We start from the raw sequence: 27580 nt of genomic DNA on the forward strand, positions 1-27580 counted from the left end.
GTTTCCTGTTTGTCTTTCCTCTTTGCACCCACTTCCTTTGGTATGTACAAGGAACAAATGTGGGTTAAGTGCCACTCAAACCACTCCTTGGAGTTAAACATCTGTGGCAAAGGATGATTTAATATTAATATGGGCTTCTTGTTCCTCATCTCATTGCGCTGCCTTGTTGTTAGTCACTGCCGACACGGTGACGTTCAGTGTCTACTATGGGAATGCCATTGGGATTGCAGCTATTTGGTCCTAAACCAAAAATGTGAAGGACTTAACATGATGGTGGCAGTAAAGAACCACCAAAGTTAGCAGGGATCATCCTCTAGGGACAATGAATCCTGTACAAAACTTGCTAGCAATCCATGATACGGTTATAGAGATATGTCAGTCTTACATCAACTGACCGCCTGAAGGACAAACAATATGTATACTATGAATAACTTTAAGGAATCAATTGGATTACCCCGACTCGTCCTCCTGAAAACTGTGTTCATAAACAACAACACTACTTTGTAAATGACATTCATTACATATTTTATCTCAGAATACTTAGTTTTTATGCATCACAAACACAGTTCTGATCAAGTCCATTAAAGTCTGTGTATGGAGGAGGTCGTGTTGGATAGATGGGTCAACGAAACACCGAACCTTCACTCAAGTTGCCACATTTAATCTTCCATACATTAATGAAGTACCTAGGAAAACCTAAATGAAGTCTGTCTAATTTAGGTTTTAAGTATTCCCTTTGGGGTGAAACGTTTTTTGGTATGGATGCCTGACCAATATAACCTTGATTAAGTACATCTGGCAGTGTTCAGGGAGGATAACCAAGAGACGACTGCAGTGATTCTATATCTTTGTATTTCATTAGATCCTTTTCTTCCTTGGTTTTGGTCTCTGTTTTTAAAATAATTCCATCGTCACCATGACATATGCTGATGCATTTGAATCTCTTAAATCTTTGGATGCTGCATAATCAAGCACTTAATAAACTGTCTTTGTTGAGATTGTCATTCTGCTTTTTGCAAACAAGCACTAATCTAATCTAATGATCCCGCCGGAGAGGGCACTCACACTGCGGATCTCACTGCACGTCCTACATGTGTTCCCAATGCAGGACCGCGGCCTTCCTGTCCAGAGACCACACTCTCTCTCTCCCAACTGTTTATCAGGCAGGCTGCCAACTTTCCTCTCTAATGATCCAACACTTGGCACCCCCTGCCCCCCCCCCCCTTGCCCTCCTCTGTCTGTCTCTCTCTTTCTTTTAGCAGGGGACATGTGTTTTGTGTTGTGGAACAATAGCCTCTGGGCGTGGCTGCACCTTCCACATTTTCACTTTTCACACAATCAACCTTTGACATTTGGAAATCAGACTGTCTGTCTCTCTTACAGGGATGACCAGCCCCACACACACACGCACACGCACACGCACACAGACCACTGAGAGAGGAAATGGTAGCGGCAAAGCCATTTGCTGCCCACCACGTTGTTATGGAAACTGAGTGGACATGAACTCTGCTGAAATGTTTCCACGGTGCAGGACAGCTTTTGTGTGTGTGTGTGTGTGTGTGTGTGTGTGTGTGTGTGTGTGTGTGTGTGTGTGTGTGTGTGTGTGTATGTGTGTGTGTGATGGCTGTTTCTATCGGTCATTATTGATCACCATGCAGTACTGATTTATTTATACCTCACAGCCATTAAGCTCTATGGGGTCGACTAAAAATGGAAATATGTCCATAACAAAACATCATTTATTCAGGTACATATTCTTCAAATGACAATCTAAATTCACTGTGAGTTACAGGAGCTGACAAAGTTAAATCTACGTCTTTCAGGATGTTACTAGTTGTCTTGGCCAGGGGTTGATTGTGAGGACCCCTGGGCACAGACATGGAAAAGGCCAAAGCTCCACTCCAACATAAGAACAAGACGTACGGACGTTGAGGTTGTTTTGCGTCTTGTGTTGTTTTTAGGTGTCTCTTTGAAGTCCAAACACATCTCTCTGGGTTTGTGTTGGATTCTATTCATTGTGAGACCCTTTGTGGTTGTTTTGTTTTACCTTTGTAGTCATTTTGATTTGAGTGTGTGGTCATTTTGTGTATTCATTCACCTTTTCGTAGTCATTGAAAGTCTCTTTGTGTCGTTTTGTGCTTGTTTTGCATTTCTTTGTAGTTTTTATGGTCTCTGTTTGTGTCTCAGTAATCCATTCATGTTATTAACCTGTGTAATTTAGGGTATTTAAAGCAAATTAATATAATGATAAGTTATTTACACGTCATATTCATGTTGTTTGTCTCAAGTTTGTGTGATGATAGTTAATGTCCAGCAGTGGCTCAGTCAGTAGGGGCTTGGACTGGAAATCGTAGGGTCGCTGGTTCAAGTCCCCGAACAGACTTGAAATATGGAAGGTGGACTGCTACTTGGAGAGGTCCCAGTTCACCTCCTAGGCCCTGCTGTGGTGCCCTTGAGCAAGGCACCGGACACCTCCAATCCCCACTCCCCATTGCTCCCCGGGCGCTGCACGATAGCTGCCCACTGCTCCTAGTACTAGGATGGGTTAAATGCAGAGGACCTATTTCACTGTGTGTGCTCTTCTGTGTGCATGTATGTGACTAATAAAGAGGGTTTCATCCTCCGATTCTATCTAATGATCTGGCTGGGTTGCATTGAGATGTGCTTACAATGCCTGCTTGATGACTTGAAGGGCGTTACAGTGAGAATGAAGAGCCAGGAGAATGTTGTCAAACTGTTGAAAACATGTGCTTGTGTTCAGAGAGGATAAGCCTCCACCATTCTCTTAATATGTTCTATAAATATAGACTGAGAACTAATACATGAGACTCTAGCAAGATATCATTCTTGACTTCAGGGATGAGCATGTTCCTCTGCATCAAGCCACATCTGGCATTCAGAAAAACGAATTGAGTTACACTAATGTGCATTTCTGGCTTAATGATATAAGTGTATTGATATTTATGTAGCATTCTGAATACTGAACACATCTGCTCTCTGTGTATTGTAGCTGCAGTGTGGTATACTGTGTGCTGGCAGATGTATGGCGTATTCTGTATGGCAGTGTGACACAGGCAGTGTATTACATCAGCCTAGAGTAAACCGTATCATATGAGTTACTACCTAGAGTGAGCAGACCATATGATGCTGAAAAAGTGTTGAGGTTGCAAATCTGAAAACATTCTTCTGAGTCAACGTTTGTACTGCTTGATTTCGCAGGGGTTACAATCTATATAAGAATAAGAGTGGGTAGTGAGTAAATTAAGACTGGTTTTATGCCACTGTTATTTGCTATAGACTTATATTTTAGTATGTTCTCATATTGTATATTAAAAAAGTTCCTTTACCTTTAGAAGTTGCGTTTTAAAATGTAATATTATTTGTAATAGTAGTAAATGTGTATACTCTACACTGGATTAAAACCCTGGTTATTGTAAAAATAGATAAGTGTGTAGACTGTTAACAGATAAACACATGTAAGTGAGACACTTCAAAGCTCAGTCTTATAACCTGAGTGATAAACCTGTCCTTGGTCCCCAGTCCCCAGTTTTTCCTTTCATTATACTTTCATGTCATCACTTCTAAATACATTCTGCTTATGACTCTACACCTGTCCTGTATCATAGCCCATGTGGGCTGTGGGCAGGGTTGTGCTGAAGGGACAGCACCCTGTTGTGTTGGACAGGGTGTGACTCTGTGGCGCTCTCCATGGTGCTGATCACTACAAACTTTCCGCCCTTCTGAGACCCACAGCTGTATGACACTTATACCATGACTCAGCTTTCACACTCCCTGACAGGCAGCAGCTCACTGATGGATTAGATGTGCATAGGACAAGTCTTTACTTTGCACGAGAAAAGGATCTGATCACTTCCGGACGCATGGTGCATGTCTCCACGCAGGCTACAGGTAATTTCTCATCGGGACCTCCTCCTCCTTAGCCAATTGGATCTGTATTTTGACAAAGGCTGACTGGAGGTCTCTCCCTCATATGCTGACTCGCACAGGGTGGACATTGGCTGGAGGCTAGGAGCTAATATAGACTCATGAGTAAGCAAACTGTTTGCTGATCTGTAGCGCATTTCTGATATTACGCAGATTTATTTCTCTCTCCAGAGTGGGAGTGTTTTCACGCAGCAGATCTTTTGTCACTGTGCGACCACCTGCAATTGCAATCCGGCAAAAGGCGGTGGCTGTTCAGCTGAGAAAAAAAAAAAAGGAAAAGCTGATCATCTGTGCAGATTTACACCCCCACAGAAACCTCACCGCCGTCCCCTGCCTCACTTGCAAGACTTGCAATGTCCACCGCCGGGGAAGTACCAGCGTTTTTTAAGAGCATGGGCTCTGACAGCCCCGCCAGGCCCAGGCAGAAATTCTGTGGCATGTTCTGCCCGGTGGAGGGCTCCGCGGACAGCAAGACGCTGGACTTTGACGCTCTCCAGGCGGGCAAGGAGAGGAGTGACGGGCGGGTGATCGACCGGCAGACCGACATCTCCCAGCCCAGGAAGGTGGAGATAAGGGAGAGCACCGGGAAAGAAGCTCTGCAGAACCTGGATGATAAAAGGGTACATGTATATGATATTAAACGCTTATTTTTTTACGTTTTTATGTCCTATTTATTTAATCCACGTTTACATATTTGCGCCATTTTCATGCAAAATCATATGAATGACACTCAATTGAGTTTGCCTGTCAACTTGCCCTGACTACATTTCCCAGAAAGCAGTGTGGTGATGTAATAGAGTTGTAGATGGAGGGGCCTCACCATGCAGGAGCTGCGGGAGGGAGTGGCTCCTGTCATTGGAGGCTTATATTTTATCCCCTCTGCTGCACAACTAGAAATACATAAACTGTGGGCGTGTGTGTTTCTGATCTGCTGAAGTGTCCTTGAGCAACACATCTGCTATGATATGATACAAGTCTGAATGATACAAATCAGCAGAAATGTTTACCTGGTTCTGAATGGGATGCGGGGCTGCTGCATTGTTGTGCTAGTGCATTAAGTTCTCAGGGTGCGGAGGGTGATGGCAGATGTGACTTGCATGACTTGCAGGAAAATGTCAACTTTTCTGCTTCATGATTCAAACTCATCACCTAGGTTTTGCACTTGTGTGGTTAACTGTGGCACTAACAGTATCAATACTTCCTTTACTTAGTATTAAGCACTCAGGATGCTGGTAAAAGCTTTGGGGGGTAGCCTCATGTTACATATTGATTGGGAGCATTAGTCACACAGTGTACCCTTAACCTACTCCCTTTATCTTTCTCTTATATCTGCTGATGTTTTTTGTGTGTAGACGTTTCCCCTGTGGCTCTCTAAGAAAGGAATATACATAAGCAACGCATTTATGTGTTAATAAGAGAGATTACAATGTAAAGATGGGATGTTCAATAGCTATTGTGCTTGGTCATCACATTAGCAGACTGCAGTGGTGGGGAGTACATTGACTCAAGTACATGTGTCATTTACTTGTGATTTTCCGCTAATTTGTACTTTTACTAGATTTAAAAAGGTAAATCTACATGTAATATACTGCAGATTTTAAACTAATAACACAAATAGATAATCAACGGATAAATGATCATAAAAAAGGATTACATCGGGGAGAATGTACAAGCTGTCCAGCACTATAAGCTATTCCCGTTCGACCACATGAATGCGGCAAGGATTATAATTCAGTAACATCATACAATACATTGTCCTGAAATGCCCCAATCTGCATGATGAGTACATTTGATACTTTATTTGAATATCAATTTTACTTGTGTACAATATTGAATGCAGTATTTTCACACACTGGAATTGCCCTTTTGTATATTCTGTTCAAAAATATCTTCCCACTGTGCAGCACTTTTAAAAGTGATTGAAGAAGGCTTTTCTGCCACAGCATTATTTGTGTGGTATGAGATGAGTGTGCAGCCAGGTGTTGTGCTAAGCTAACATTAGCAAACTTACATCACTTTTTGAATCTCCTCTTCTAGTGTACTGCAAGTGAAAGAAGAAGGGCCTGTACTGAAGCAAATGAACATGACATTGAAGTTCTCCTCAATGTGTGATTGCAGCAGACAAGGAGACTATTAACCATGAGGAAATATATATATATGGTTTAACTTTTCAATGTGTTTGAAATGTGTTGTATTTCAAAAACCAAGTATAGGCACATACTCTGGCTTGTGCAGTGTATGGAAAATAGTTCCTCTCAATGCAAGTCAATAGAAACACCAAGGAGGCTTGGTTTTCGGCATGGTTTGTTTGTCGTTCTGTCAGAAGGAAGAACTACTGGCCTAATTTTCAGGATATTTGATTGAGTGTGTAGCATGGGCAAAAAAAGAACCCATTAAGTTTTGTATCAGAACCAGAGACCGAATACCCAAATCCTTTTCACTTTCTTTGTCATTGTGAGTTAGGAGATTTGGCCTTTGGACAGAGGTCTGCACTCTTCTAGTTTTATATTATCTTAGTTGTAACCAAACAGTGGGAAAAGAAATTCCCATTCTCTTAAAACTGCTGATCCCAACAAGTGTCACTCATATCTTGAAACTACTTTTAAAATCACCAACAAATATAAATGCAACAAGTGAATTAAGTGAGCCCACCTTGCAATTAATGACATTTAATTTGTTTTAATAATCTACATTTTGAAATTGAAGAAAATAAGATGGCTACTTTCGCACTTGGCGCACTCTTGACTAATCCCAGGAGAGCAATTGATGGCATTAGAGGCTCTTTCCTGTCAGTGGAGCAGGGCGAGGCTCTGCGCATGCCCCGTGCGGTTCTTTTATGGGACGAGCCTCGCTCCCGGCCCCTCCCCTCCTCACCCCTCCTCTCTTGTCTGACTCCAGTCTGGGAAAGGAAAGCTTTGGTGCATCGGCGGAGAGCGGGGAGGCTGCCAGGGACAGGACAGGACTCGAACCGGAGTTGAAAGATAAGTTGGACTCTTTGTGTGGCCTCAGCTGCGAGCTTTCTTCATCCTTTTCTCTCTCCACGGTCATCTTCGTTCCACCCGGCGAGCAGCGGTAATCCGTCGCATTCATTGCGGATCAGGCACGGCGCAGCGCAACGCGAATCACCGGTGAACATGTCTGGATACCAGGGCAAGAAGAACATCCCCCGCATCACAGTGAGTGTTAGGTGCTTTAATGTTGTTTTGAACAGAGGATTTACCCAGCTGGGTGTCCGGTGTGTGTCGGTGCGGGCCTGCAGGGTGTGGGTGCAGGATGTCACCCGGGCGGCGTGCTCCCTGCGCCGCGACAAACCTGAGCTCCGAGCTGCAGGATTTTACCTCACAAATGAGCTTTTCTTTCCTTAAAATGCAATTTTGCACATCGGGTTTACTTCAAAACATGCACCGCTGACATTAAAGGGATCATAAATATGCTGAGGCCGGGTGGAAATGTTTTTTTTTTAGCATCTTTGCGACAAGTGCATAAAACCCATCCTTAATCTGAAAGAATATTAATTTCTCCATTATATTAACACTCAGGGTGCCACTCTTTGTGCATGGTATGCATGACAGTTGAGATTTCACATTTCTTTGTGTGTGTGTGTGTGTGTGTGTGTGTGTGTGTGTGTGTGTGTGTGTGTGTGTGTGTGTGTGTGTGTGTGTGTGTGTGTGTGTGTGTGTGTGTGTGTGTGGGGGTTAGCCGGGTATCACTGCTGCACACCAACTGGTGGGGCAAATGCTTCCCTGCATCCACTTCAACCCCGCTCTTTATGTCAAGCTCTCCTCATAAATTAGCATGTTTAAGGGGATGAAAAGCCATTACAAACCACATACATGTTGCTGTTACATTATATCCCCCTGGTTTAGTAGCAGAGCTTCAGGGATGGTGGTGGTGCTTCAATGGAAAGTAGAGAATAGGGAGGGGAAGGTAGGGGAGGGGAGCCAGGGGAAGGGAGGGGACGGTGGGTCCTATTTCCTTCCATGTTTCTCCTCTCAGCTGTAATGACGAAGATGCACACAGGAAGGAGGTCACTGTCCTCATGCTAGTGTTAGTCGAGTGTACGTAATTGGGTTGAATTACCAAAGATGGCTGAAACTGAAGCAATATGGAGGAAATATTTGGTTAATATTCAGAAATCTGAGGGACAGTAGGTGCTCAGGGGCTTCCTAAGCTTTAGCTATAGTGTTCAGTAATATGATTGGTGGGTGTAGTTTGTTTGAAAGAAAATAGTCCCCCGTGAAATTGGCTTATAACCAGGTCTGTGGATTATCTTGAGAAACTGGGTCAGGATTTCTGAAAGGAAACATTGCTTTTGAGTTAGAAACTAGTTTTTTTTAGTTGCTTGATGAACCGTAAGCTGGGTACCATCAGTCTTATTATATTGGAGAGAAGGCAGACATCTCTACGGCCAACATCTCCAACACTCTGACTGTCTCTAAAACCATCTAGATTAATAAAACACACTACAGTTAAGAGGGAAAGATTGTGTATCTGTTCTTCTGAAACCTTCTAATTCTCTTTCTATAATGATGTGGGTGGGGCGTTGGCTGTATGCTCGGAAGGATGCGGGGCCTTTTAGTGAACTGTGCCCAGGTCTTCATCATTCTTGTTTATAGTGTATATCAAGAGGCCTGAACCTCCACCCATCCTGCACTAGGTGGATGTCAGAGTGCAGTGACATCGACTTGGAACCACACGATGCTTTATAATAACTTTGGATCATAGTTCTTAAAAGATGGGAACGATATTTGTTGGAGGTTATATGTTGCAGCCTCAGTCTGTGATAGGAATTGGTCATTTCTTGATCAAGCAAAGAAGACCACTTCTCAAATGCCGAGGATTTTCTAATGTTCTCTGTTTTTGCTATGAATTAATGAAACATGACAGTAGAAACCTCTTGTTGCCAATGGGGAAAACTAATCAGTAGAAGAACATGTGTGTGTTTTTGGATAGCTTTGTTTTGGACTATGTGTCCCCGGGGAAAACGGGCAGCCTCTCAGGTGGATCATTTCCCCTCCTGTCTCTGGAGAGAGCTCAAGGAGTCAGTCAGCAGCCAGTGAGAGGGGAGATCAGAGGATTAGCAATGGTTGTATTTCCATCAGTGATTAGGTCAGATCTAAATGGATCCACTGCCTATTCCTGAAAAGTGTATGGAAGAAACAGAGGGTCATGGACATCATTTCAAATGTGTATTTTCTTAAAAATGAGGTGTTGCATGAACAGTAAAGTATCCTAAAGACTTTGTGGATTTAGTTTTTTCCAGCTATTCCTGAGTTAGAATTGGTTCCTTCACTGAATTGGTGTCAGGATGAAAAGTGGATGACATTATTAAACCAGACAGATGCTGGACAGGAAATGATGAGGTTAAATTGAATAAGAGCTGAACAGGAAAAGCTGCAGTCACTCAAAGGAACTGTGTGTGTTTCCATCACAATTACAGTTAACATAATCATGTTTATGTTTCATCCATCCCTCCCCGGTCATTAGGGTGGAGCCACTGTATTACAGTAGAGCGGGCCAGTTGGTGCGGGACAGATGGAGTCCGGTCAGCTGCACAGGCAGGGACGTACTTAATGCAGATCTCATCAAATATGAATGAACCTCCACAAGTTCACCACCTGGATTTAGCTCATGCCTGTTCTCAAAATCTCAGACGCATACAGCGAATCCAGAACTGAGTTAAAAAGTATACAAGAGAACAGAAATTTGAGCTAACAAGGTTTCAAGGTTTCAAGGTTTCAAGGTTTTATTGGTCATATGCACAGCAGATACAGCGTATATGTTGGCAATGAAAATCTTATGTCGCGTGCTCCTCCAACAACTCAACATACATGGTGCAAAAGATAAATAAAATAGTGAAAAAGAGAGAAGAATATTTACAATATCAACAATACAGATTTGAGGATGTGAAATATATACATATGTGGAATACATTCAGAGTATTCAAATACTTTACACTGTTGAATGAGGAGGTATGGACAGATGCATATATTATGTATAACAGATGTATGTGGCAGATATGTATAATATATAGATATGTGTACTATAAACAGATATGTATAATATATAGATATGTGTACTATAAACAGATATGTATGGCAGATGTGTATAATATATATATATATGTATGTGTGTACTATAAACAGATGTGAGTAGACATTCACACAGCTCAGGAGTTCAGTAGTCTTATAGCCTGTGGTATAAAACTGTCTCTGAGTCTGGTAGTCTTGGTCCGGATGCTGCGGTACCGTCTGCCAGACGGCAGCAGACAGAACAGATTGTTGCTGGGGTGATGGGGGTCCTTTAATATCCTACCGGCCTTCTTCCTACACCGCTGGGTGTAGAGGTCCTCCATGGATGGCAACTCCGTCCTGGTGATGTGCTGAGCAGTTTTCACCACCCTCTGTAGAGTCTTACGGTTGAGGGCGGTGCAACTGCCATACCAGGCGGTGATGCAGCCAGTCAGGATACTCTCGATGGTGCACCTGTAGAAGTTGCAGAGTATCCTGGAGTCCATGTTGAACTTCCGCAGCCTGCGGAGGAAGAAGAGCCGCTGTCGAGCCGTCTTGGATATGACCCTGGTGTGATGTGTCCATGTCAGGTCCTCACTGATGTTAACCCCGAGGAACCTGAAGCTGCTGACTCTCTCCACAGGAGTCCCGTCGATGGTGATGGGTGTGTGTGCTTCTCTCTGCCTCTTCCTGTAGTCCACAATCAGCTCCTTTGTTTTGCTGACGTTGAGATGGAGGTTGTTGTCCTGGCACCAAGATGTCAGGGCTCTGACCTCCTCTCTGTACGCCGTCTCGTCGCCGTCTGTGATCAGGCCGATGACGGTCGTGTCGTCAGCAAACTTGATGATGGTGTTGGAGCTGTGTGTGGCCACGCAGTCGTGCGTGAACAGGGAGTAGAGGAGAGGGCTGAGCACACAACCCTGAGGGGCTCCGGTGTTGAGGGTCAAGGTGGAGGATGTGATGTTCCCCATCCGCACTGCCTGGGATCTGCCCGTCAGGAAGCTCATGATCCAGTCACAGAGGGCGCTGTTGAGCCCAAGGTCCCTGAGCTTAATGATGAGCTTGGAGGGCACAATGGTGTTGAATGCTGAACTGTAGTCAATGAACAGCATTCTCACATAAGTGTTCCTCTGGTCCAGGTGGGAGAGGGCAGTGTGGAGGGTGAGGGAGATGGCATCATCAAATACAATGTTTTAGTTGTGTTTTAAAGGGGCCCTGTTCTGCTTTTTGGGGGTTTCCCTTTCCTGTATTGTGTTACATAGGTTGTTGTGCATGTAAATGGTCTGCAAAGGCTGAAATCCCAAAGAGATAACCCCCCCCCCCCACCATTGTATGTGATAGGCTAAGGTTCGGGACGTCTTTAAGTGGTTGATCAATCATAACAGAGCCGGCAAGCTAACAAATCAGAGCAGACTCTCATTTAAGAGGTCAGAGAATATTGGATTTGATCTTTTATTCTTAGTGAAAATACAGCTTTACATTTCTCCATTCAAAGGCATAACAACTAAACAATACATTAGAGAAATATTGAACAGATATAGAAATAATCATTAGTTTTTGTCCATTACCAAATAACAAGGATAATGTGCAAACATTAACATTAATTTGCTGATAATTTCTGCTCTAGAAATTAGCCAAAAATTATTCTTGACCCAAACAAGAACCGTGTGTCTCGACAGTGAAGGAAATAAACAGAGACAAAAGCAAAGTGAGAAACAAAGCTAATGTTTTAAAGGCAGGTAAAAATAGTGTGAGGCTATAATCAGACTGTCCTGGATTAAAGTCTGAGACTACAATCCCCAGAGGATGAGGGATCATTAGGCAGTCTGCTAGTACACCACGCTGTAGTACAGTAGTTTTCCCTAGTGGGAGCTCAGTGTGTGTTTGTTGTGGTCGCCTCAGTGTGTGTTCACGCTCTTATCTCTGAGATGCACAGCAGCCCGAGGGCTCTTTCTGATCGCACACCTCAGTCTCGCTTTTCCACGCTCAAAATGACCGTGAAGCTCTCATTCATTGAGCCAGAAATGTGTGAAGAAAGATGAACTTTTTTATTTATCAGCAGAATAAAGGAGAATTACTGTTTAGGAAAATTCTGTAACGGAGCCTCAAGCTGCACTGCATCCTCAGCAAACCACAGAAAGAGGTCAATGAGAGGATTCTTCATAGTTCAGAGGAACAATTTATTGGATTTATTTCTTCAGGTTGGTTGAAATGCTGATTAATTTAAATATAAATAGTGAAAATAGGGGATTTAAGGGGATCATTTTCAGGGAATTCTTACATTGAAGAGAATGTATTCAATCAGATAAATTAAGGGGTCTTTATAATGCTTTTTTTCCCTTTCCATATTTGTATTTTGTGTCTCTACTGGGACATGTCTCCATGCTTTAATGTTCAGAAAGCTCTTTATTTTTCTCATACTGCCTGTGCTGCTGCACCTCTTTTCCCCCTCTGTCTGAAACCAGAGCCCAGTGTGCTCTGATTGGTTAGCTGGCAGGCTCTGTTACGATCGCTTAGAGATGTCCCGCCCCTGAGCCTATCACGTGTAATGTGTTGGAGCACTAACCAATAGAAGTGCCGAGTGATCTCGCTATGTTACGGAAGTACACAGAGGAGACCAATGGAGGTGTTTTAGGCAGGGGGTGGGGGAGTGTGTAGAATTTGGGGATTCCAGGCGTTGCAGACCATTTACATGCACACAAACCTATAAAACACACTACAGGAAAGGGAACACCTCAAAAAGCACAATAGGGGATTTTATAGTCATGCAGAAATATCTCAAAAACAGTTTCCTGTCTGTCATTTTGGGATTTGCTGCTTTCTCTGATTTAATACTGTATCAAAGTGAATATATTTGATGCAGTATCTATCAGAATCTCACTATATCAGGTAAATGAACACACATGAATCACTGTTCAGAGTTATGGTTGTATCTGAAGGTCTGTGCTGTATTTTGCAAAACAAGGTGTTGCGTTACACATTCATCCTCTGGGAGTTAGTTTCGTGCCTGTTGGGCTGGTTATTCTGTAGTGAGCCACTCTTCTGTTTTAAATTAAAAAAACAATAAAAAAGTGAACATGTGTTTTCGCAGCAGTTGTCTGAACATGCATGGATATATCATTTTGGTAGGCGACTGTGTTTCAAATAATCCGGGCCTCATAAATCACAGTGCTGAATGTCTGACCTGGCAGCGTTCTCCACCTGACTGCACAAATGCTCCAAGGATATTTTCCCTTTGTGCAACAACACACCACGTTGCCGGGATACGTCTGACACGAGCAGGAATTTTTTCATAGTGTGCATATGGATTTCATTCTGATTTAATACAGGTTTCTCCTCCGACGCGTTTCAGTTTTGACCTGTAAGGCTTTGTTTATACAAAATATCTACCTTATGTAACACGCGTCACGTGATACAAAACATTGATCTGTAATAGAGAACTAATCAATATTCCCAGAGTCCATTATCAGCAGTCTATTAATGTATTCTTTGCAGCCATTTGCATCAGAGTGACCTCTATAGATAGGTTAGTTTTAAGCTGCTATAATCAATATTGTTATATTAGTAAGTCACATGGTTATATGCAATGTAACTCTGAATGATGAACCCACAGAGAATTAGCACCTGAGTCTTTGGATTATTGTTTCTGGTTTAACTGGTGACTTATTTACTGTTTTTAAAAGACAAAACTTGTGACCGAGTGCTGGTTGTGTAGATTAGCAGCCGTACGCTAACATGTTTTAGCCAGATAAACTTTGTATGGTGATAACATGTCAGCGACGTGTTTAGAGTTAGTTGTTCTGCTCTCGAGTGGCTAGACACTAGTGGTCAATTTTACTTCAAGTTTTTCAAGCAATAAATTAGCAACAAAACGAGCTAAATCCAATCCTATTAATCCATATTTAAGTTAAACTGCTAGCCCTTAGAGACACAAGGCTCTTTTGCTTTGTTGAATGTGAGATAGAATAAGAAGTGGATGCATTCATTGTGATTTTACCCATTGGTTTGTGTTGGACGTTTCCAACTTAGTTTTTTGGAACCAGAAATGAACATATTTGGAAAAGAGGGTCAAGTATTAGGTGAGCAAGGCCATGTACCGTTAGCATACCAAACGCTAGCTAGCTTTGTTAGCAAAGTGCATCTTTAAATGACATTGATTACCTTGTGGTATTGATTTGAATGCTAATTCAGGTTTGGAAAAAAGCATACAGAGTTTCTATTAGTACAACCAAATGCTGAAGGAGACATTTTTTTTCTATTCTAGATTACAGGTAGCAGGGGTTTGATATGTCAATCACAAAGTAGCCACGCCCTGAATAATACCCTGTTTTATCATATATTTTGTAACTGACTAAATGGGCATCATTATTTATTAAAGATGACTTTAAACTAGCAATTTAGACCATAAACTTGTTGGGGAAAGTGTTTACTGAAGTAGTAAATCAAGTGAGAGTCATTTTTTCATAGACTTCTATAAATTCAGACTTCTTTTAGCAACTAGTGGAGTTGAAACCATTAGGCTACAAAGAATGCAGGTTTAAAGCTCTTCCTCATTGACTTAACTGCAGAGCCATAGTTTTCCCAAACTACAGGGAACCAGTGAAGAAGACTTTATGTTTAACCTTTTTTATGTGTTTGAATAATTCATGCAAACCTGAATCTGGCTAGGCTAGTTAGCATGTGAGTAAACTTTCTTGTTTTCACATTAAAGAAATAAAAATCAATCTTTGTTAGCCCTCTAAATGCTTCTCAATGCCCCTCCTGCCCAGTATTGGAGAACCAGATGTGGGGTTAAAGAAAGGCTTATATGCCTAAAGTATATTTAATAATCGATGAATAAACATTGTATACGCCTGGTGACATTTATATTAGCAGGGCGGTTACGTATTGTAGTGTGGAATGAAAACGCAGCAGCTCAGCAACAGTGAGTGCATTGAGCTTTGTCCACATCCTGTTTGTGAGGCGGTGAGAGGTTCCCATAAAGGAAAGGTCGCTGTCATGTTTGGCTCCGAGCCAGTACAATCAGACGCTCCAAAACAATCAGAGGATTATGCAAACGGGATTCAGGGCAGGCGATTGTTCTGCTAATTTCTCATCTCTTTACTGTTCCGCAGCTTAAGAAACTGAACCCTTTCAGAGAAAAAAACACCTTTTTTAGTTGTACTCCTCAAACCATCTGCCTCTCTCGCACTGAGGGACCAACACTAGCCCTTGTTTATGCATCAATAATGAGTAATTGTTTCTGAAAAGATCATTTAGCCTCTCAGTCTCGGCTCCCGCAGCTTTGGGTCTGTTTGAGTGTTGGGACTGGAGAACCAAAGCCTCTTGGCGAACTCACGGCAGTAATGTGATAATGACAGTCATGATGAGGCACATGATGTAACGGCATATTTCAGAGCCGTTGTCGGGATGGAAGCAGGCCAGCGTTGGCTTGGAGCGAGACCAGGCGTTCCATCAGCGCGTAGATCGAAGATTACCACAGGATCTATTTGTATTAGTCCCATGAGCGCTGTCAAAGCTCGCCACACCTTCGGATGACAACTGCAAAGCATTTTCCAGACCTGCTGCAGTCAGCTGGAGTCCTCAAGTGTGTGTGTAATGTGTTTTTGTGTGTCCTCCTCCCTTCTACTGTAAGTCATGAGTGCGTAGCTGCCAAAGAAGTTTAAGAAGGAGGATGTGACTTTATGAGTTTGCTCTCCACGTGTCTGTGTGGTTATTGTACAGCTATATTAAGAAGAAAATAAGATGAGATAAGATGCACTTTGTGTATCGCGATGTCCCTTTTTTAAATGACTGCCAAAACAACACTTAAGTCGGTGCCAGTTTTGGGGGGAAGACTATGAAGAAGTGTGGCTCTAGGCAGCCTGATGTGGGTTGGCAGTGGCTTAACCCCAAAACCCCAAATTTGCTCCCGATGGCATGGTCAATGCTGTCTAAATGTATGTCAATTTAAGGGTCCTTGAGCAGTTGGCCCCCTCTGTATTTATAAAGTATATACAGTCTATTAGTGGTTGTCAATGGCTGAATGCTGACTTGTATTTGTAAAGCTTTTTAAAAGGGTCGACAAACTGGAAAAGCGATGAAGAAATGCAATACATTCACCATCCTAGTCCGAGAGTTAGGGTTAGATAGAGTAAATGTAATGTTTGACAGAGCAGGGTGCTGTAGTGCTCAGCTGTGTTTGTGCTGCTTCACTTGGAGGGTGGGGCTCTGACATGGGGGCCTCAGCAGAGCAGCAGCAGTTGTGTCCGGGGCCCGAGCTGCTGGCCGGGCTTTCAGTGAGCGGCAGGAACAGAGCGGTCTTTGTTAGTCGGGTACGCTGGACGCCTTGTGACCAGATCTGCCACTCCCTTTTTGGACAGAGGAGACCCCGAGCTGAGGGGGTGACTCCAGGGGGCGGGGGGTGAAGGGCCCCTGGTGGGAGGCTGTGGAGGTGGCAGACCATACTCCCTCCTCTCCCACACAGAGACACAGCAGTAGGCATGGAAGATTGATTACACAGTCAGCGCTCTGATTGGCTCTCTCATGTGACAGCTCGAACACATGAGGGGGGGGCGTGTCTGCAGGCGGCTCCTGTCTTCATTGTTGCACAGTGAATACTTTACCCCTCACTTTGTTACTCAAGCAGAGCTGGAATTAAGAAATTAAAGCAGTGATGCTTCAAAAGCTCTCTGAACAAAACGTTATTCTTCCTTTTTAATCTAGATTTAAACTCATCTGTTCACCATCAGTCAAAATAGTGTAACTGTATCAAAATGGATTACATTAACAGGAGGACCAACATTTATATTGACCTTATTATGATTTTTTTGTCCTACCTTTGATGCAATAAAAATAAAGTGATGGATGAAATGATTTCAGTAAGTTTAAGGGCCAATTGAAGAGTTTTGAGGATATTTTGATTATCTTTTGGCTATATCCTGAATCACAATAATTGGGACAAGGATATCCATGACATGAATCCCCCTGCAAATTCTGTTACACCAATAAATATGTTTTTTTGTAGGCTCTTTCACTTTACATTAAATCAAAAAAACTTAACATCAGTAAGTGCAAAAATACCTTAAACAAATCTAAAGAATATTTGAATAATGTATGACTAATTGAAACTTCTGGGTAGCATGGAGAATGTTCATGTTATCTATTTCTTAAGATAAAAGAGTCCCTAGCATTGAGATTTGTCAGGGTCTGCTCGCTTCATAAGCCGTCACGTCATTGTGACTTACTGTCTATTTGCTCCGTAGATTCAGACACTTGTCCTGCAATGAACCTTACAAATCACTGCCAGGCTGATCAAATGCCAGACTCCAACCCCAGGTTTTATTCGACTCCCGCTCTTCCATCCCTCTGCATCTTTTCTTTAATCCAACCCCCCTCACATTATTTGTGCGGGGAAATGAAGAAACCCAGTATCAGTTGACAGCCATGTGTTCCTTATCAGAATCCAGCAGGTTTCATCTATTTATTTTCCATTGCGAGACCAATCCACCCTTTTATGTGACGTTTCCCTAAATGCCTTGCATCCAATCCGGCCAAGTCGGATACTCTGCTTTATAAGAGTATTTTTATAGGAGTCTGTAAAACCCTATCCTGCCTTAAAATGCTCTTCACAAAGGTCTGGTTCCCACAGCCTAATGTGTTTTCCTCATGAGATATGAAATGTAGTTAAATGTGCAGCGTGTCTTGACTCTTTTGCAGAGTGACCGTCTCCTGATCAAAGGAGGGAAGATTGTGAACGATGACCAGTCCTTCTGTGCTGACATCTATATGGAGGATGGAGTCATCAAGTGAGTTTACTGCTTTTTATTCCAGTTTCTGACGGATTTACAACGTTTTAATTCATCCACATGACTTGGTTAAATAAGGTGTACGGAAGCCCTTAAATGCCAGTTAGGAAAATCTGTAATCTGTTGATGCATTTTATAAGTCAGGTATAAATAGTGTTTCTTTGTTTTTGACTAAAGAACAGCTGAAAAAAAGGTTTTGCCAGTATAAACTCTCCAAGCAATTTCCCCCCTATCTATTAAACTTGTACTCTCCAGCCTCTTGTGGCAGAACTTAGTATTACAACAACAAACACACAAAAAACAATTATCATTATTAAACATTTGTATTAACTTTTACATGTTTCCATCTCTTCCCTTAAAATGTACTTGGTCTTTTACATATGTCCTTTATTGATTTATTCCTGAATTAGTTTTTGTCTATTTCATTTACATTACACATTACATTTCTACACTTTTGTGAATTTTGTTTTAATTTATGACGTTTTTTTCCTTTTTTAGACAAATTGGGGAAAACCTCATCGTGCCCGGGGGGGTGAAAACCATCGACGCCCACGGCCGCATGTTGATGCCGGGCGGCATCGATGTGCACACGCGTTTCCAGATGCCGGATCGAGGCATGGTGTCTGCTGATGACTTCTACCAGGGAACCAAGGCTGCTCTGGCAGGAGGAACTACCATGATCAGTGAGTTATTCAGAAAGATCCGACTGATGGAAATGTAAACCATCTTCCTTACTATGAAGCCAAAATGCAGACAGCTAGAGCATTTAGGACCCTATTGAAACCATTAAGCCATTAAAGCATGTTTTCTATTATATCAGGCTTTCAATCTAAAGCCCTACCTTCAGAATTGTAGATTCTTTCTTACCATTTTCCACAAAATTGAGCCATTTTATCATATAAATTAGAAATGAATGTTGCCCTAAAAAATACAATTGCATTTAAAAGTAAAAGTTTGGAAAATGAATAATATGTGGTTATTATCCGGACTGAAGTCAGTTCAAACATTACCTCTGTGGGGAAAAAGCCACAATATATTACATGTATATATCAGTTCTTACACGGGAAGGTTTGTCAAGGGTTAAGTTTATCAGAACGTTATCAGTGTTTCTGTGAGGGATCCTTCACTCTCTGTTTGGCTTTAATTACAAATATTTGAATGAGAACTGGACCGGTGCCAGGCCTGTTAATGAGCGAGCCAAATATATAAAACCGTCCATCTGCTCTGACACTGACTGCTGTTCAAATTCAGACAGGAAGTCGCTTAATTTTCCCTTGACCCACAGATACTGAAGTCCTGACTCTGTTTATTTTAACAACTTAAAAGTGTTGCAACCTTTTATAGAATTGGTATAAATTGAAGGAATGTTGATTCAATAAAAGGATTTGTTAGTAGATGTTGTCCATAAACTATCATTCCCCAACTAGTGGTTTAATTTCCTGTTTACGTTGTTTAAATGTGACGCAGGACTGCATGGATAACACGTTTAAATATTGTTGTAAAAGCTCTGCTCTCCCCTGTGCTGACTCGGCAAATGAACCCTCCCTCACAGTAAAACAAACACTCCCAGGCGACTCGTGTGTCATTGCCACCTCAGATCGTAAACGCTGACTGCTGCAGGATCAGGTCTGCAACGCGGCCGAAACGCATGGCAGAACGTGACTGCACCAAAAACATAAAGAGTGACAGAGAGAGACGGAGACAAACGGTTCAAACGTGGACAGAAAGATGTGTTTGAAATTAAACATTAAGATTAAACTCCAGTCCAGACTTTAACCCTCTGAACCCCGAGGAGTTTGAGGGCGTTTCCTCCTCCTGTCCCATTACACTCACTGCAGCCTCGTTTGTCACTGCAGTAAATGAGTCCTGCACCTCTGGTAAAACTGCACAATCATGGCTATTAGAAGGGAGAACTCATTGCTGTTGTGCAGTATTGCATCGCTTTAATGCCCTACTTTCTTTTTGATAATTCATTTTACAATAATTGGACAAGTGCTAACAATATTTAAAGAAACAGAGACTCAGGCTCTACTTGAACTATCGACATTTGTACAACTTTACTTCAAACCTCAATTCTTTGATCCATTTTTCATGTGACTGTTGGATTTATGATTTTTTTACATAATCTGTTCAGTGCGTACTGTTTAATGTTGTGTACAATACAAGGCTTTTTTACAAATGATTGATCTAAGGACTGTCGTGAATTGTCAAATCTCCAAATAGTTGATGGTCTGTATAGTTTCTGGCTCAGATGAATGGTGTGATTTTTTAAAGGAAAACATGCTTTTCAATCCTCCTGTGTATTTTGGGTTTGAAAATAATCCAAATTCAGTCTAAACTCCAGAAATCTGATGTGATCCATCAGTCTGAACATATATTTAAAGTATTTTTTCGCAAAGGAAGTTAGAAACTCTTGGGACCAGATGGCACAACTGAACTCATCTCTGAAATGATTAACTGATAAGTTTACTAATAAAAAAACACAACTTTTATAATTGATTCATCATGCAATACTGGCTCGTTCTGGCTGTTTAGCATGGGGATTGGCTAGTAAATTGAATCTCTCTCCATGCTTTTATCTACTGCAATCTTAAGAAATGTGGAGATAACATCTAGGAATTTGTGATGTTTAATGTGAACTGCGCATTAGAAGTATTACAGACTAAAATAGAGAGGCATTTATTTGACATGTCGACCGTCAAACTGGATAAAAGTGTTCGTGATTTGTAGCCCCAATGTCAAAAAGCCCATAGTTTCCAGGCTTACTGAAGGACCACACATCAGCAGATGGGAGCCATTACATTCACTGAGAAGTATCATCTTCAAAAATAGCATCTTGAGATCATATAGTTGTTCTCTGTGTGGTGGAAACCATGAGCAGATGATGGTTTGTAATGACAGGAGTCATGGATCTGGTATCCTCGAGGATTAATATCAAGGGTAATTTGAGAATGATCAGGAACAAATCTGACCATCAGGTGTCAACTTTAATCTGTGCCTGTTTGTGTGCAGTGTCATTGCAACGTAAAATCAGTTGCTGTCTGGTTAGTGCTTCGTCAGGCAATATCGTTTATTTTCCACTACTGAGTAACATACAGCTGTATAAAGAGTTACAAGAAAGTGACTTTAAAACACACGTTGTAAAACACCCCATGGCCCGGGTGCCCGCTATAAAACACTGAGACACACAAGATGTTTACATTGAATGGGATCCATAAGAGTGTGAACTTTATAACCCCGGGTCAGTTTGTGTTTCTTCCCACGGCCCCTTATCTTTCAGTGGTATAAATACATGGCTTTTAAACACATGTTTATGAACAGGCGACACTTAAGGATTACATTCCTTAAAAGTGACACTGTTATTATCGTCATTTCAACAGACAACATGGTAATCATGTATAAAGGATAATACCAGTGGCTAAATCCATGTCTGTGTGTTTTGTGTGTGTGTGCAGTTGACCACGTGCTTCCTGAGCCCGGCGTCAGCCTCCTCTCGGCCTTCGAGCAGTGGCGCGAATGGGCCGACAGCAAGTCCTGCTGCGACTACTCGCTGCATGTCGATATCAGCGAGTGGCACAAAGGCATCCAGGAGGACATGGAGACGCTCGTGAAGGACCACGGTACTCTTCTAACACTTTCACACATTATACATGTTCTGCTTTTATCTTCCCTTTCATGGTTTTCACGCTGATGTCCTGTGTCTGCAGGTGTGAACTCTTTTCTGGTGTACCTGGCTTATAAGGACATCTTCCAGCTTACTGATGCTCAGGTAGGGACCTCTCCTCTTCTCCTTGTCGCACGCAGAGGACTTGAAATGCATTTTCTCCCTCGGGGTGCAGGACTTTTAGATATGAGTAATGCTATACTAAACGTCAAATGAAAATCTAATCATATGTCATCGATTTTAAGGAAAAGGTGAGGGAGTTTGTCATCTTGTAGCTCAATCACATTGATACTGTTTTGCCTGCCCTAAATCTAATTAACATGGGACTTTCTGCTGCTGCTGCATGAGTCCAAATAGGATCCATGTTAATTTCTAGTCAGTATTATGGATATCATTGTAACATGAAATATGAAGTGACAGCACACAATCCACAAACAAAGATGGTGCTGTTTACTGATGAAGCGTTTTTGCATTAACAACTGAATCATAACTTGTTTACTGGTGCTGTCATTCAGACTAATTACGGGAAGAACAAACCATCTTTTTTGAATCTGTTTTGTCTGCTGGGATGAACTCCTGTCCGAATGAGTCAAAGAGCAGATGTAGAGACTGGCCCACAATAACCCTGATATTAAAATATCTTAGACGTCAGAGCCTTGATTTCAGCTCTTCATTTCGTACTAACTTCGTGTGTGTTTCTCCAGGGAGAGTGAATGGATAATGAAAAATACATCTCTGTCCAACTCTCTTCCTGACTCATGGTACAAAGTGAATGAATCCATGTGTGAATGTCTTTTGAAACAAATCTGTGTGGGTCTTTTTGCACCTGCGAAACAAGAAAGGAGATTACCATTTTGTTCTCGGGTGACAATCTCTGGCAAGTCTTTATTATAAAGCGTCTTGCATTTGGGAAGTGATGACTGAACAACTCGTCAGTTTCCCTACAGTCCCTGATTTTATCGCATGGCTTGATAAACAATCAGAGTGTGAGAGATACTTTGTAGAAATCGGGGTCTATTCTTTCGTTTCAGCGTAACAGTATTCTTTCCTTCGAAACCTCAAATGTCATGCTGACATCGGCATCCCAAACATGGTCAAAAATAGAAATACACAACAAGAAAAAAAGGAAAACTGAATCGTGTCAGAAGTGTAGAAAAGCTTTGTGAAGCGACTGAGATTTTCTGTTTCCCCTTTTCTAAGTTAAATCCAAATATTTTTCTCTCTTGTGGTTAGGACTTGAAAAGCACTTTGACAATGATTCTGACAAAAACAAAAAACAGAACCCTTTTTAACCGATGAAAAAGGTTTTTCTGAGGCCCCTTTGGCACTAAAGGAAGGCAAATATATTCTGTATTTATTCCTCAGAAAACACAGTGATGGAAAAGTCCTTTTTAAAAGATGGGGGAGACAACATACTATGCATGCTTTCTCTACAACGCCCAAGCACCCTATTCCATGTTTATCCCAAATAGACAATCAATACGAAAGAGAAGCTTAGACAGAAACGGTGAAACAAATGTGCCATGGCAATTTCCAAATAAAGGCATTTAAAGACATCTATCCATGTTTCACTTTTCATCAATGATATTGGGACTTCAGGATTAGTGTCAACAGATTCCAAGTTGCATTCATGCACCAGATCATAACTGCGTCTCCTTCTCGCTGCAGGTGTACGAGGTGTTCAGTGTGATCCGAGATCTGGGAGCCATCGCCCAGGTGCACGCTGAGAATGGAGACATTGTAGCTGAGGTACGACATCTCACTTCATAAGAGCTGGACCAAGGATGCATAAAGAGAACTGGAGACAGCGTTGGAGGCGGGGCCCTGTTCATTTCCGTTAAAGTTACTCAGTGGAACAATAAGCCAAAATGCTGTGACTCAAGGACATAAATACTTCGATTTGGACCCATAAACATGCATACTTTATTTTTCCACGCCTGCCTCCATTTGGCTTCGCTACACCAGCTTTACTTCTGGTCTCAGCTCAGTTAAATGAATAGGATTTGGATTCTACTTTTAGTGCATTTCACAACTTCTAGGACGTGATGATTTAAATAAAGGCTATTCAAGTGTTGAACTGGGTAGTTCAAGGTTAAATGATCTGCTCATTTATAGAGGTCTCTTTCCCAGTGTTAGTCAATAGGAAAAGGTATTTTTGGGCCCTATGACGTCGTGTGACTAACACAGCTGTAGTATCACCGTTTGGCCAATACGAAAAAATACCTAGACATGAATATACTGAGCATTTTCTGCTGGATTTTGCCTTTAAAATTGCCATTGAGTTAACAAATGAAGTATTCAGCTTTAAGTGCCGATGCATGCACATGAACATGACTCAGTATCTCCAGTTTCCAGGCTGATTTGTTTGTTTGTTTGTGTTTAGGAGCAGCAGAAGATCCTTGAGCAGGGGATCACTGGGCCTGAGGGACACGTGCTGAGCCGCCCTGAGGAGGTAAGACCGATTCAGCCCTGTTGACACTGACCACCTCAATCTGGTTTGACTTTGGGAAGTGAGAAATCAATGAATCTCCTGAGTCCCTTCCCTCACTTCAAGGGTATTTGACCTTTCCAAGCCGCCCAGCTGTTGGCTTTACGTTGTTTGACAGTTTTACACTGACGCATGGGATTCTCGCTGCCTTGGCAAATACTTTAACATCCGCTTCTGATCCACCTCCATATATATTGCTTGAAAATTCCTGTTGGGAACACAGAGGCATTACAGAGCATATCCTTTACATAAATCATGGTTGTTACCCATGAACGTTCAGATGGTGGAACAAAGTAGTGATTGAAACATGTAGTATGTCAGCTGGGTTTGAGGATCAAACTGTTCGTCTTCTCCTCATCTTCGTCTAAAGCAGGGTTTTATAAAAATAAAATAAATTGCATGTATTGTCCTCTGTGGCTTTAACATGAGTAATGAAGGGTTACTCATCATCCAGCAGGAAGTTGACATGACAGAGCCATTCCTGCTTAGGTTAATCAAATCTTGATTGTATTCCAAGCTTTTATTTCACTGATTTATTGAAAGTATTATTAGAAACGTCAAAGAAATAAGAAGCCAAAAGGACTCCCAAAAATACATAAAATGGCAATACAGCATGATCCAAAAGAAAAGAGTCTTCTTACTTCTTTGAACACTTTGTTATTGTGTCATAGAAATACCATTATCCTGACATCTCGCTGTTCAAAATAAATTGCCAAGATCATCTTAAGTTTACCTTATTTTTGTTGCTATGGATGAAAAACAGATTTTAGAGACACTAAAGCATCAAAACACTATAAATGATGGCAAATATCCTTCTTTGCTTTTCTTGCCATGTCTTTACTATAAATAAAGAGTTCCTGTCAGAAGCCGCTTAGCTTAGCGTAACCTAGCATAAAGAGTGGAATCCAGAGAACAACTAGCCTAACTCGTCCGAAGCTCAATGGACTACCTAAGATATTATCCTATCCTTCTTAATGGCGAAAACAAGTTCAGAAACGAGTAAACATGATGTACAATACGTCACTTCCTTTAGCTGTTTTTTAGTCATTAAGCTAGGCTAAGCTAACCAGTTGTTTCATAATTAGTGTTCAAATGAGTGACATCCTTTCCTTTTCTTTTTTATAGCTAATGTCTAATGTCATAATTATCGATCTATTCCCTTAATAATTGTTGTCCAAAGGCTGTATATGAAGCCAGTTTGACTCACTTTGATTGACACTTTATCTGTGTATTGGTCTTATATTTAATTCTTGAGAAATTCGGAAATCTAGAAATTATGAATTTTATATAGGACTGGGGAAACGGCAAGAGCTGTGGAGATTATATTATAAGAGAAGTGATGGAGATGTGGTTATCGGTATACAAACGAATATCATCCCTCCACTTTCTGTTGTCCCCTCTCTTGTGCAGGTGGAGGCGGAGGCTGTGAACCGCTCTGTGACGGTGGCCAATCAGACCAACTGCCCTCTCTACATTACCAAGGTGATGAGCAAGAGTGCTGCTGATGTCATCGCCCAGGCCAGGAAGAAGGGTGAGACTAAAAAAAACACAAATCACATCTGCACTAATTAAACTGTCTGACAAATGATCGTGAAACAGACACCAACATACACACACTTTAGGAGTGTAGTAACTGGTGTCATATTTGGGATTGCAGGCACTGTGGTCTATGGAGAGCCAATCACTGCGAGCCTGGGAACAGACGGCTCTCACTACTGGAGCAAGAACTGGGCCAAGGCAGCGGCCTACGTCACCTCCCCTCCCCTGAGCCCCGACCCCACCACTCCAGACTATCTGAACTCCCTGCTGTCCTGGTGAGGAAGGATCCAAACTGTGAGAAATATCCTAATGACAAGTTAGACTTTGTGTGACAACTTAATTGTGTCTTTCAGCGGTGACCTGCAGGTGACAGGAAGTGCGCACTGTCCCTTTAACACCGCCCAGCGTGCCGTGGGCAAAGACGACTTCAGCTTGATCCCTGAAGGGGTCAATGGTACTGAGGAGAGGATGTCTATCATCTGGGACAAATGTGTGGTACGTATATTTATACTTTTCTTTTCCAATGAAGCCCATGGTAGGGTATCATATCCATCATAGCACACTTAAGCAAATGGCTGTAACTGAAGAACACAAAAGTCCGTACTGAGCAAGAATGATTGATTTAAACATGTGGAAAAAGTTATGGCACGGAGAAGATTAGGTCAACACGGCTAAATGGAAGTGGCTCCTGTTCTATCCTCACTCCCAGTTCTGATTAATTCCAGGTGACGGGTAAGATGGACGAGAACCAGTTTGTGGCAGTGACCAGCACCAACGCGGCCAAGATCTTCAACATGTACCCCCGCAAGGGCCGCATCGCGGTGGGCTCAGACGCTGACCTGGTGCTGTGGGACCCCGACGTCACGAAGATCATCTCTGCCAAGACCCACAACTCGGTACCAGCTTCACTCAGTTTCATAACTAATAATATTTACACATGCTGAGGCCACCTGACGTCAGATATTGAAGCCACATGTGTATATTTGTTATGTGGTTTGTGCCCACAGGTCTTTTTTTGATAAATCCTGAGTCAGACATTTGGAAATTCTCAGTGTAGTAGCTTTAGGATTCTTTTCAAAGCTTCTCAGGTTACTGGTGCTGTCAATACAGGTAGCAATAGCCCTACAAATAAGTGAGATCTGATTGATTATTAGAATCCATCTTATATTTCTCAGGACAATCAGAGCCACTCATTTATTTCTGCGCTTTTGGTTGTATCCATGTCTGACCGTTGAACAGGGTGTGGGCCTCACACGGCGTCAAGGGAGTGATGTCATCCTTAAAATCTGCCAGGGAACTTGGTGTGTGTGTGTGTGTGTGTGTGTGTGTGTGTGTGTGTGTGTGTGTGTGTGTGTGTGTGTGTGTGTGTGTGTGTGTGTGTGTGTGTGTGTGTGTGTGTGTGTGTGTGTGTGTGTGTGTGTGTGTGTGTGTGTGTGTGTGTGTGTGTGTGTGTGTGTGTGTGTGTGTGTGTGTGTGTGTGTGTGTGTGTGTGTGTGTCACAGAGACCTATACTGTGTATGTCTTCGGACTTCTATGCTTAAGTACATGTTCTTTAGTTTCCTTTTATTCCGCTTGGTCAGAGAAATTGACTAATGTTCAACGGAGAAACTGCCCATTTATAGTGTGTGTGTGAATGCATGAGTGTGTGTGCGTTACAGGACAGCCCGGCCTTCTGATGATCTCATTTCAGGCCCTCAGACTCCACCAGCTTGCCATGACCTCAGCTCAAGTAGCTTCTAGGAAAGAGCATTCACGCAGCTTCCAAATTCTTCACACAGCAACCTCCCCGCCCTCCCTGTCCACACACATCCAAACAGCCAAACCCCTCACAGGAACCCTGCTCCTTCATCTCCTTCCTCTTCCTCTTCTGGCCTGAGAACTGAGGACTGTTTACCACATCAGGCCTTTTTTTTTTGCCCAGCGAATCACTTTCATCTCCGTGCAAGTTAAATCAGTTAAGCTCCTTTCACAAGTGCACCGTAATCCATCGACATTCTGCCAATTTCACACAGTGGCAAGCATCATCTGTGGACACACAAACTGGGAAGTGCATCAACATTTCTGTGGCAAGTTTCCAGAGGAAATCTGAAGGAGATTTTTAGGATAAATATGTGAATTAAAGCGGCAACTTTCCCAGATACAGCAC

General features: G+C 42.2%; 1 protein-coding gene across 2 annotated transcripts in view; it reads left to right on the top strand.

Moving 5' to 3' along the window:
- Positions 1–4049: 4049 nt before the first annotated feature.
- The window catches only part of dpysl2b (dihydropyrimidinase like 2b), a 29540-nt gene continuing 6009 nt past the window's right edge, over positions 4050–27580 (top strand). The window contains exons 1-11 of one of the 2 annotated variants that reach the window (XM_063889962.1): positions 4050–4565; positions 17655–17743; positions 18242–18426; positions 21199–21363; positions 21451–21512; positions 23076–23156; positions 23791–23859; positions 25306–25426; positions 25553–25709; positions 25788–25929; positions 26160–26330. In XM_063889962.1, coding sequence (XP_063746032.1) covers positions 4299–4565; positions 17655–17743; positions 18242–18426; positions 21199–21363; positions 21451–21512; positions 23076–23156; positions 23791–23859; positions 25306–25426; positions 25553–25709; positions 25788–25929; positions 26160–26330 — 1509 coding nt within the window. In that variant the 5' untranslated portion in view covers positions 4050–4298. Of the gene's footprint in view, positions 4566–6832; positions 7122–17654; positions 17744–18241; positions 18427–21198; positions 21364–21450; positions 21513–23075; positions 23157–23790; positions 23860–25305; positions 25427–25552; positions 25710–25787; positions 25930–26159; positions 26331–27580 lie in introns of those variants that run through there. The other variant, XM_063889963.1, reaches the window with a different exon arrangement.

Source organism: Eleginops maclovinus, chromosome 8, assembly GCF_036324505.1.
Source record: "Eleginops maclovinus isolate JMC-PN-2008 ecotype Puerto Natales chromosome 8, JC_Emac_rtc_rv5, whole genome shotgun sequence".
Classification (NCBI taxonomy): Eukaryota; Metazoa; Chordata; class Actinopteri; order Perciformes; family Eleginopidae; genus Eleginops; species Eleginops maclovinus.